Source organism: Microcaecilia unicolor, chromosome 13 (genome assembly GCF_901765095.1).
Source record: "Microcaecilia unicolor chromosome 13, aMicUni1.1, whole genome shotgun sequence".
Taxonomy (NCBI): Eukaryota; Metazoa; Chordata; class Amphibia; order Gymnophiona; family Siphonopidae; genus Microcaecilia; species Microcaecilia unicolor.
The window spans coordinates 40,465,706-40,478,182 of record NC_044043.1 but is presented as its reverse complement, the minus strand read 5'-3'; the positions used below and the strand labels follow the sequence as shown (position 1 = coordinate 40,478,182).

General features: G+C 50.6%; 1 protein-coding gene across 2 annotated transcripts in view; it reads left to right on the top strand.

The window, feature by feature from the left end:
• RABEP1 (rabaptin, RAB GTPase binding effector protein 1) overlaps positions 1-12,477 on the top strand; it is a 148,566-nt gene that overhangs the window by 53,205 nt on the left and 82,884 nt on the right. For both annotated transcript variants that reach the window (XM_030222557.1, XM_030222556.1), the window contains one exon: positions 9,528-9,706. In XM_030222557.1, coding sequence (XP_030078417.1) covers positions 9,528-9,706 — 179 coding nt within the window. The remainder of the gene's footprint in view (positions 1-9,527; positions 9,707-12,477) is intronic.

The following is a 12,477-nucleotide window of genomic DNA, read 5'->3' as shown; positions in this document are numbered from 1 at the left end:
GACTCACGGCATATCGTAGAGATGGGGAACTGAGAAGGAAGAGGGGGTGGTCACGGTTAAAAGGATGGTTGGCACACATATAGTTGAGGGGAACGGGGAGGGGGGGAATTTATAAAGATCAACAGTATGAGGTTTAAGAAGTATAAGGGAAGGAGGGAGGGGGGGTTAGGGGGGGAATAAGGGTTGAAAAAAAAAAAAATTTACAGATGAAGGAAACAATTGGCTAATTGTCTATATTTGTATTTAAGGAAGTTGAAGTACTATGTTGTTATACTGATTTTATATCAATAAAAAGATTAAAATTGAAGAGATATACTGACTGACCAAGGAGCATTCCATCCTATAAGGAGGTGTAATTCAGCGTTCTCCTCGCCCAAATATGCCCCTGGGAATATCTAGATAAAAAGCAACTAAAGAGAGCCATGTTGGGGAGGGATGGAGGCAATTTTATAACGGGATGCCTAGGTAAATCTTTAAAAAGGTGCTTATGTTGCTAAATAGGAGATAGGAGGAGTGGCCTAGTGGTTAGGGTGGTGGACTTTGGTCCTGGGGAACTGAGGAACTGAGTTCAATTCCCACTTCAGGCAGCTCCTTGTGACTCTGGGCAAGTCACTTAACCCTCCATTGCCCCATGTAAGCCACATTGAGCCTGCCATGAGTGGGAAAGCGCGGGGTACAAATGTAACAAAAATAAAAAGCACACACACATGCCCGTGCAGAAATGTATACCTGCCCTAAAATAAAGGTGTAAATGCGTCTGTGTACTGTATGCATGTACCTGCATATTTTATAAAGTTCATATGTACATCACAGCTCTGCCTCTGTTGTGTTCAGACTATAACCCCCCCCCCCCCCCCCCCCGGAATACATTTTTCTTGCACCTAATTTTTATTTGTGTACTCAGCTCTTTTTTGCATTTAATATAAGCTTTAAACATGGAAAAAGCTTTATAAAATTACCCGTATTATGAAGTTCCATGATTATATTTTAGTTGCTGTTTAAGATAGTTGGTCCAGTGGAAGAAGTTGGCTTTTTAACATATTAGTTGATTAGATCATTTAGAGACTTGCTTTCAAGATGCCCTTTGAATACAGAACTTGTCAGGTTTTGATATGCAAAAGAAATATATCCCACAATGAGAATACTCCTTGTAAAAGAACTGAAAATACACTCCAGATGCTTGGGAAGGTATATACATGTTATTTTACCACAGATATTATTATTAGCATTTGAACCTTTTCCGGAAATGCGAAGGCGGTAGAACAAGAGGACATGAAATGAGATTGAAGGGGGGCAGACTGAAGAAAAATGTCAGGAAGTATTTTTTCACGGAGAGAGTAGTGGATGCTTGGAATGCCCTCCCGCGGGAGGTGGTGGAGGAGAAAACGGTAACGGAATTCAAACATGCATGGGATAAACATAAAGGAATCCAGTTCAGAAGGAATGGATCCTCAGGAGCTTAACTGAGATTGGGTGGCGGGGCTGGTGGATGGGAGGCGGGGATAGTGCTGGGCAGACTTATACAGTCTGTGCCAGAGCCGGAGGTGGGACTGGAGGTTGGGAGGTGGGGATAGTGCTGGGCAGACTTATACGGTCTGTGCCAGAGCTGGTGGTGGGAGGCGGGGCTGGTGGTTGGGAGGCGGGGATAGTGCTTGGGCAGACTTATACGGTCTGTGCCCTGAAGAGGACAGGTACAAATCAAAGTAGGGTATACACAAAAAGTAGCACATATGAGTTGATCTTGTTGAGCAGACTAGATGGACCATGCAGGTCTTTTTCTGCCGTCATCTACTATGTTACTATGTATAGCGCTACCAGACGCACGCCGCAGTGAACACCTGATACAATGAGACAGTCCCTTCCCAAAAGAGCTTACAATCTAAATAATACAGACAGACAAGACAGTTACAGGTGAGGGAAGTAATGGGTGAGAAGGGAGGAAGGGACAAGGGGAGGGCAATTGTGGCTAGGAGCCAAAAGCAGTAGTGAAAAGGTGGGTTTTCAGCATAGATTTGAAAACAGGTAGAGATGGAGCTAGACGTATAGGTCCAGGAAGTCTATTCCAGGCATAAGGTGCCGCGAGAGAAAAGGTGCGAAGCCTGGAGTTAGCAGTGGAGGAGAAGGAGGACGACAAGAGAGATTTGTCCAGTGAGCGGAGTTCACGGGGAGGAATGTAGGGAGAGATGAGAGTGGAGAGGTAATGGGGGGGGGGGGGGCGCTGCAGAGTGGATGCATTTAAAGGTCAGTACGAGAAGTTTAAACTGAATGCGAAAGCGGACATGAAGGTGAGTGTAGCAGAAGTGAGTAAATATTTAAAAGCTCTTTTCATAGCACACCATTTGGGGATATCATGAAGAGTGGTATGTTTTTGTTAATATGTTTTACAACTAGGGATCTTGAAAAATTATCAGATTGCAGCATCTTACTTACATCTTTTACAGTCCTTTTGGATTTCAACCACAGATTTTAAAGTGGATACATTTGTTTCAAAGCTTTTTGTTATTGTCTTCTCCTTTGCACAGCCTAGAGGAAATAATTGTTTGTTAATATCTAAGGAAGTCTGATCAAATTAATGGTGTATTTATCTGTTCTCTATAGTTAACACTTAAGATTTATGAAAGCATTTGTACTGTTTTGAAAGACAATTCTGTAGATGACCCTCCAAAGTTTTATTCCAGTTGTGTGTACATTTCTTTTCTCCGAGGACAAGCAGGCTGCTTGTTCTCACGACTGGGTGACGTCCGCGGCAGCCCCCACCAACCGGAAAAAGCTTCGCGGGACGGTCGACACGCAGGGCACGCCCACCGCGCATGCGCGGCCGTCTTCCCGCCCGTGCGCGACCGCTCCCGCCAGTTCCTTTTTTTCCGCGACTGGAGAGAGTTGTGCTTCTGCCACTCTCTCTGTTTCAGCCGCCGGATTTTTCGACTGCGTTTACGCGGATCGCCGCTTCGCTCGGATTACCGTTCGGTTTTCCCTCTTCTTGTTTGTTAAAAAAAAAAAAAAAAAAAAAAAATCTCTGCGCGTGTGGAGCACGCGCTCCCCTTTTCCCTCGCTTCCAGCGGGGACGCCACATTGCGGCCTAGTGGTCGCTCGGTCGTTATTTTTTCGTGGTGTGATTTTAGCCACCATTGACGACTTTGACTTCGCCGACGCGATTTTTCCGTCGATGTCCTCGAAGGTCCCGAGTGGATTTAAAAAGTGTGGTCGCTGCGGCCGGCCGATCTCGCAAACCGACACCCACGCTTGGTGCCTCCAGTGCCTCGGGCCAGAGCACAATCTCAAGTCGTGTGCTTTGTGTCTCGGTCTCCGGAAACGGACTCAGGTTGCGAGGCAAGTTCTGCGGGACCGTCTTTTTGGAACTTGCGCCGGCCCCTCGACGTCGACCTCGACGGCATCGGTATCGAAGGCCGGTTCTTCGGTACCGGTATCGATGCCCGAGACATCGGCACCGATGGCAGCGACCCCAGGAGAACAGGTCCCGTCGGCCCGCCGGTCCGCCGGTGAGAGTGGGGTTGAGAGGCCGCGTGGGCAATCGGCCCCGGTCACTCCCTCAGCTCGTGAGCCACGGGACCGAACCCTGTCTGACCCGGTACCTCGAGACCGAGGGGGATCGACCTCCTCCTCCTCCATGCCATCCGGCGCCGGTGACGTGCATCGAAAAAAGGACAAGAAGCGTCGTCACCGGACGCCCTCGGTGCATCCCGAAGAGGAGTCGACGCCGAAGCGTCATCGTCGAGAGGAGAGGTCTCCGTCGGTTGTGGAGGTACCGACGCGTCGGGGTTCCGGCACCTCGGTGCCGTCTCCTGGCTCCCAGCAGCTTCCGGCACCGACACCCTTACCGGCCCCACCGCCTTTTCCGGCAGCGGGCCTGGACGAGTGCCTCAGAGCCATCCTTCCGGGGATCCTGGAAGGGCTGATGCGCCAGGCGGTGCCCCTCGGCGCAGATGACTGTGGCGCCGGCGAGCTCTAGCCCGGCGCCGGGGACGTCGACACCGCCGCCGCTTGCGGTGCCGGTCTCGACAGCCACGCAGGTGGAGTCCCCGTCGACGTCGATGGAGGGAGCTCCGTCCCCGCCGGCGCGGGAGTCCACCGCTCGACGACACCGAGACCTTGGTGCCTCGACGTCGAGCCGGGCCCGGTACCGGACTCAGCTACATGAGCTAATGTCCGATACCGAGGATGAGGACTCGTGGGGGGAAGAGGAGGACCCGAGATATTTCTCCTCAGAGGAGTCTACGGGCCTCCCCTCGGACCCCACGCCTTCACCGGAGAGGAAGCTCTCACCTCCTGAGAGTCTCTCCTTTGCCTCCTTTGTGCGGGATATGTCTATCAGCATTCCCTTCCCCGTGGTCTCTGTGGAAGAGCCGAGGGCCGAGATGCTCGAGGTCCTCGACTATCCATCACCACCTAGAGAGTCCTCCACGGTGCCGCTGCACAATGTCCTGAAGGAGACGCTGCTTCGGAACTGGGTGCGACCATTAACTAACCCCACCATTCCCAAGAAAGCAGAGTCCCAGTACAGGATCCACTCTGACCCAGAGCTCATGCGGCCCCAGTTGCCCCATGACTCAGCGGTCGTGGATTCTGCTCTCAAGAGGGCACGGAGTTCGAGGGATACCGCCTCGGCGCCCCCGGGGCGGGAGGCTCGCACTCTGGACTTGTTTGGGAGGAAGGCCTACCAATCCTCCATGCTCGTGACCCGCATCCAGTCATACCTGCTCTATATGAGCATCCACATGCGGACCAATGTGCAACAGCTGGCGGACCTGGTCGATAAGCTCCCGCCGGAGCAGTCCAGGCCTTATCAGGAGGTGGTCAGGCAGCTGAAGGCGTGCAGAAAGTTCCTGTCCAGGGGTATTTTTGACACCTGTGACGTGGCATCTCGTGCTGCGGCCCAAGGTATAGTGATGCGCAGGCTCTCATGGCTGCGTGCCTCTGACCTGGACAACCGCACCCAGCAGAGACTGGCCGACGTCCCTTGCCGGGGGGATAACATTTTCGGTGAGAAGGTCGAGCAGATGGTGGACCAACTGCATCAGCGGGAAACCGCTCTCGACAAGCTCTCCCACCGGGCGCCTTCAGCATCCACCTCCACAGGTGGACGTTTTTTCCCGGGCCCGGCAGGCTGCACCCTATTCTTTTGCGAAGCGTAGGTACAACCAGCCGGCCCGAAGGCCTCGTCAGGCACAGGGACAGCCCCAGCGCGCTCGTTCTCGTCAACAGCGTGCGCCTAAGCAGCCCCCTGCGCCTCCACAGCAAAAGCCGGGGACGGGCTTTTGACTGGATCCACGGGAACATAGCCGCCCTACAAGTGTCCGTACCGGACGATCTGCCGGTCGGAGGGAGGTTAAAATTTTTTCACCAAAGGTGGCCTCTCATAACCTCCGACCAGTGGGTTCTCCAAATAGTGCGGTGCGGATACGCCCTGAATTTGGCCTCCCTGCCTCCAAATTGTCCTCCGGGAGCTCAGTCTTTCAGCTCCCACCACAAGCAGGTACTTGCAGAGGAACTCTCCGCCCTTCTCAGCGCCAATGCGGTCGAGCCCGTACCACCCGGGCAGGAAGGGCAGGGATTCTATTCCAGGTACTTCCTTGTAGAAAAGAAAACAGGGGGGATGCGTCCCATCCTAGACTTGAGAGGCCTGAACAAATTCCTGGTCAAAGAAAAGTTCAGGATGCTTTCCTTGGGCACCCTTCTGCCAATGATTCAGAAAAACGATTGGCTATGTTCCCTGGATTTAAAGGACGCATATACTCACATACCGATACTGCCAGCTCACAGACAGTATCTCAGATTCCGCCTGGGCGCACGGCACTTTCAGTATTGTGTGCTGCCCTTTGGGCTCGCCTCTGCCCCACGAGTGTTTACCAAGTGCCTCGTGGTGGTAGCGGCCTACCTACGCAAGCTGGGAGTGCACGTGTTCCCATATCTCGACGATTGGCTGGTCAAGAACACCTCGGAGGCAGGAGCCCTCCGGTCCATGCGGTGCACTATTCAACTTCTGGAGCTGCTGGGGTTTGTGATAAATTACCCAAAGTCCCATCTCCAGCCAACTCAGTCTCTGGAATTCATAGGAGCGCTGCTGAACTCCCAGACGGCTCAGGCCTACCTTCCCGAAGCGAGGGCCACCAATCTCTTGGCCCTGGCTTCGCAGACCAGAGCGTCTCAGCAGATCACAGCTCGGCAGATGTTGAGACTTCTGGGTCATATGGCCTCCACAGTTCATGTGACTCCCATGGCTCGTCTTCACATGAGATCTGCTCAATGGACCCTAGCTTCCCAGTGGTTCCAAGCCACCGGGAATCTAGAAGATGTCATCCGCCTCTCCACCAGTTGCCGCACTTCACTGCTCTGGTGGACCATCCGGACCAATTTGACCCTGGGACGTCCATTCCAAATTCCGCGGCCCACGAAAGTGCTGACGACGGATGCATCTCGCCTGGGGTGGGGAGCCCATGTCGATGGGCTTCACACCCAGGGTCTGTGGTCCCTCCAGGAAAAGGATCTGCAGATCAACCTCCTGGAGCTCCGAGCGATCTGGAACGCACTGAAGGCTTTCAGAGATCGGCTGTCCTGCCAAATTATCCAAATTCGGACAGACAATCAGGTTGCAATGTATTACGTCAACAAGCAGGGGGGCACCGGATCTCGCCCCCTGTGCCAGGAGGCCGTCGGGATGTGGCGTTGGGCGTGTCGGTTCGGCATGCTCCTCCAAGCCACGTACCTGGCAGGCGTAAACAACAGTCTGGCCGACAGACTGAGCAGAGTCATGCAACCGCACGAGTGGTCGCTCCATACCAGAGTGGTACGCAAGATCTTCCGAGCGTGGGGCACCCCCTCGGTGGACCTTTTCGCCTCTCAGACCAACCACAAGCTGCCTCTGTTCTGTTCCAGACTTCAGGCACACGGCAGGCTAGCGTCGGATGCCTTTCTCCTCCATTGGGGGACCGGCCTCCTGTATGCTTATCCTCCCATACCTTTGGTGGGGAAGACCTTACTGAAGCTCAAGCAAGACCACGGCACCATGATTCTGATTGCGCCCTTTTGGCCCCGTCAGATCTGGTTCCCTCTTCTTCTGGAGTTGTCCTCCGAAGAACCGTGGAGATTGGAGTGTTTTCCAACTCTCATTTCGCAGAACGACGGAGCGTTGCTGCACCCCAACCTTCAGTCTCTGGCTCTCACAGCCTGGATGTTGAGGGCGTAGACTTCACTGCGTTGGGTCTGTCTGAGGGTGTCTCCCGGGTCTTGCTTGCCTCTAGGAAGGATTCCACTAAAAAGAGTTACTTTTTCAAGTGGAGGAGGTTTGTCGTGTGGTGTGAGAGCAAGGCCCTAGAACCTCGTTCTTGCCCTGCACAGAACCTGCTTGAATACCTTCTGCACTTATCGGAGTCTGGCCTCAAGACCAACTCAGTAAGGAATCACCTTAGTGCGATTAGTGCTTACCATTATCGTGTGGAAGGTAAAGCCATCTCTGGAGAGCCTTTAGTAGTTCGATTCATGAGAGGCTTGCTTTTGTCAAAGCCCCCTATCAAGCCTCCTACAGTGTCATGGGATCTCAACGTCGTCCTCACTCAGCTGATGAAACCTCCTTTTGAGCCACTGAATACCTGCCATCTGAAGTACTTGACCTGGAAGGTCATTTTCTTGGTGGCAGTTACTTCAGCTCGTAGGGTCAGTGAGCTTCAAGCCCTAGTAGCTCATGCTCCATATACCAAATTTCATCACAACAGAGTAGTGCTCCGCACCCACCCAAAGTTCCTGCCGAAGGTGGTGTCGGAGTTCCATCTTAACCAGTCAATTGTCTTGCCAACATTCTTCCCCAGGCCGCATACCCGCCCTGCTGAACGTCAGTTGCACACATTGGACTGCAAGAGAGCATTGGCCTTCTACTTGGAGCGGACGCAGCCCAACAGACAGTCCGCCCAATTGTTTATTTCTTTCGACCCTAACAGGCTAGGGGTCGCTGTCGGGAAACGCACCATCTCTAATTGGCTAGCAGATTGCATTTCCTTCACTTACGCCCAGGCTGGGCTGACTCTTGAGGGTCATGTCACGGCTCATAGTGTTAGAGCCATGGCAGCGTCGGTGGCCCACTTGAAGTCAGCCACTATTGAAGAGATTTGCAAGGCTGCGACGTGGTCATCTGTCCACACATTCACATCTCATTACTGCCTCCAGCAGGATACCCGACGCGACAGTCGGTTCGGGCAGTCGGTGCTGCAGAATCTGTTTGGGGTGTAAATCCAACTCCACCCTCCAGGACCCGAATTTATTCTGGTCAGGCTGCACTCTCAGTTAGTTGTTCTTCGTAGGTCAATTCCTGTTGTACCCTCGCCGTTGCGAGGTTCAATTGACCTGGGTTCTTGTTTTGAGTGAGCCTGAGAGCTAGGGATACCCCAGTCGTGAGAACAAGCAGCCTGCTTGTCCTCGGAGAAAGGGTATGATACATACCTGTAGCAGTTGTTCTCCGAGGACAGCAGGCTGATTGTTCTCACCTACCCTCCCTCCTCCCCTTTGGAGTTGTGTGTTTCATCTTTTGCTAGTTATTCAACTGGCGGGAGCGGTCGCGCACGGGCGGGAAGACGGCCGCGCATGCGCGGTGGGCGTGCCCTGCGTGTCGACCGTCCCGCGAAGCTTTTTCCGGTTGGTGGGGGCTGCCGCGGACGTCACCCAGTCGTGAGAACAATCAGCCTGCTGTCCTCGGAGAACAACTGCTACAGGTATGTATCATACCCTTTCTCTTGTCTATGGATGATGTGTTGGAGCCGGCTTACACCAGCTCACGAGAGCCGTTAAGTTTTTAAGAATTATGGGAGCTGGTTCTTAAAGTTGGCTCCCCGTTGCTACTTTACACTCGTCTCCCAAAATTTGTGCTCGGGCCCCCCTCCCGAACTCCTTTTACTTTACTAGCAGGAATGCCGGGCCCTGCCAGCCAAATAAATAGACTTCTGCCACTCTCTGCTGCTTGTTTCTGGCTCAGCAGCATTCCAGGACTTCTCCCTATGCTGTGAGCATGCACGAGAAATCCCAACATCTTGCTCAGAGCCAGAAACGAGCAGTGGCAGTCCATTTATTTGGCTGGTGGGGCTCAGCATCACTGACAGTAAAGGTATATGTAGCCTGCCCACACTGGGTGGGGGTGGGGCGGAAGGACAGGAATGCGTTGGCGCCCCCTCCCCCCCCCCCCCCCCCCCCCACACACACACACACTTCTAAATTGCAGGACTGGCTATGCCTGGAGAGAGAGCCCATTGTTAAAAAATTTACCAGCACACCACTGGATACGTATATATTTTAATCAGATTTTGTATACTATTTTACTGAACATTGTCATTTTAAAATGTCTTGCTTCTGCATAATAGCCAGCTAGCCAGCTTTTGATTAAGTCAATTTGGATGAGGGGGGGGGGGGTATTTTAAATACATTTGTTAGCATACAAGCTTTCACAGTTGGATGGTATGTAAGCTTTGGGTTTTTTCCCCTCCTTCCCCCCCCCCCCCCCCCCCCCCCCCAATGTTTCTAATTAGTTTGCCATCTGTTGGAGCAGGAGCGACAGCAGCACAACCAACTGAAACACACCTGGCAGAAAGCCAATGACCAGTTTCTAGAGTCCCAGCGCCTAATGATGAGGGACATGCAGCGCATAGAAATTGTCCTGACCTCAGAGCAGCTCCGTCAGGTGGAAGAACTGAAGAATAAAGACCAGGTGAAATAAGCCTTCCTTTGTAACACCTCTTGATTGACCTACATTGATTACCAGTCGCAGCTTGCATACATTTTAAATTATATACACTAGTTCATAAGATGTTTGTAAAAGCTCCATACTACATGTATGGAGTGGAGGAGTAGCCTAGTGGTTGCTGCAGCGGACACTGATCCTGGGGCAGCTCCTTGTGACTGGGCAAGTCACTTAACCCTCCATTGTCCCAGGTACAAATAAGTACCTGTATATAATATGTAAACCGTTTGAATGTAGTTGGAAAAACCACAGAAAGGCGGTATGTAAGTCCCATTCCCTTTCCCTTACATGTCTCAGTTGATTTATAGACCATTATCAAAAAGAACAGATTCTAATGATCAATTAACCTTGTTTTTTTTCGTTCTGTGAAATGCCTTTGTGTCTGCTTTCCCCTATCAAGTGGCTAAATCATGAAGTTTGTTACCTCTATGTACTAGGTCTGAACCTAATTACAAGATGTTTTGTTGACAACTAAAAGCTTTCTTATTATTGAGATTTTATAATACTTAATGTTCTTATTACTTATATAAGCTTGAAGAATATGCCATCCCAGAAATGACTGGAAAATCTGGTTGTTAATCCAGGCTGACCCAAGAACTTGGTAATCATGGTGTAGAAGAATCAGAATTATTTTACAACTGTTTTGTAGGCAGTGGTAATAATTAGTTTTCATCATTTTTGGGGGGCAGAAAATTCTGCTTGGTTGGCATTTGTGAGCTAAGTCTTATATTACCATCCACTTTTTATGCCACTACAAATGGCCAATCCAGGTCACAAATACTTGGCAAGATCCCAGAAAAGTACAAAACATTTTATACTTCTTATCCCAGAAATAGTGGATTTTCCCCAAGTCCATTTAATAACGGTCTATGGACTTTTCCTTTAGGAAACCGTCCAAACCTTTTTTAAACTCTGCTAAGCTAACCGCCTTTACCACATTCTTTGACAGTGAATTCCAGAGTTTAATTACACGTTGAGTGAAGAAGAATTTTCTCTGATTCGTTTTAAATTTACTACATTGTAGGTTCATCGCATGCCCCCTAGTCCTAGTATTTTTGGAAAGTGTAAACAGACGCTTCACATCTACCCATTCAACTCATTATTTTATAGACCTCTATCATATCTCCCCTCAGCCGCCTTTTCTCCAAGCTGAAGAGCCGTAGCCGCTTTAGCCTTTCCTCATAGGGAAGTCGTCCCATCCCCTTTATCATTTTCGTCGCCCTTCTCTGCACCTTTTCTAATTCCACTATATCTTTTTTGGGTTGCGGCGACCAGAATTGAACACAATATTCGAGGTGCGGTTGCACCATGGAGCGATACAAAGGCATTATAACATCCTCATTTTTGTTTTCCATTCCTTTCCTAATAATACCTATTTGCTTTCTTAGCTGCAGCAGCACACTGAGCAGAAGGTTTAAACGTATTATCAACGACGACACCTAGATCCCTTTCTTGGTCCGTGTCTCCTAACGTGGAACCTTGCATGACGTAGCTATAATTCGTGTTCCTCTTTCCCACATGCATCACTTTGCACTTGCTCACATTAAATGTCATCTGCCATTTAGACACCCAGTCTCGTTAGGTCCTCTTGTAATTTTTCACAGTCCTCCCGCAATTTAACGACTTTGAATAACTTTGTGTCATCAGCAAATTTAATTACCTTACTAATTACTCCCATCTCTAGGCCATTTATAAATGTTAGAAAGCAGTGGTCCCAGCATAGACCTCTGGGGAACCCCACTAACTACCCTTCTCCATTGAGAATACTGACCATTTAACCCTACTATGTTTTCTATCTCTTGACCAGTTTTTAATCCACAGGAGAACACTACCTCCTATCCCATGACTCTCCAATTTCTTTTGGAGTCTTTCATGAGGTACTTTGTCAAACGCCTTCTGAAAATCCAGATACACAATATCAGCTGGCTCACCTATATCCACATGTTTGTTCACCCCTTGAAAGAAATGTAGTAGATTGGTGAGGCAAGATTTCCCTTCACTAAATCCATGTTGACTTTGTCTCATTAATCCATGCTTTTGAATATGCTCTGTAATTTTGTTCTTAATAATAGTCTCTACCATTTTGCCCGGCACCAACGTCAGACTCGCCGGTCTATAATTTCCCGGATCTCCTCTGGAACCTTTTTTAAAAATCGACATTACGAAGTGACGTCACACAGCCGAATGGACGCTTGATCCTCTTGCTCCGCGATCCCCCGCTGATTAAATTGCTGCAATTGCGCTTTAAACCAATTTGACTGGCTGGAACGGCACTGGCGTGAGGGTGAGAAGTTTCCAATATCATGAGCAAAAAAAACACCGCTCCTCCGCGGGACAACGAGCGGCTTTCAACGAGACAATTGACGCGGGGCCTGCCTAAGCCAGCTTCCCCAAAACCACGAGGCTCGCATATGGCCGAATCGGAAGGACCCGGCTCCCGCGGCGACGCCGACGATATCGCTCCGATGCAAGCCCTGCCCACTGAATTGATAAAATGCCTTGAGGTGATTCGGGCAGAAATTCGGGCTTCCAAGGATGAAATCCTGGAACATGTGGACGCTCTGAGTGTAGATCTGAGGGAGCTGGGGGGCAGGGTTGAGACGCTGGAGGAAAAAATGGACGAACAGGAAGAAAAGAGCGCCGCAGTGGAAAAGAGGCTAAACAAGATGGATGAGCAGGCAGAGGAGATGCGGTTTCAGATGGATGATCTTGAAAATCGCGGGCGCAGACAGAACTTA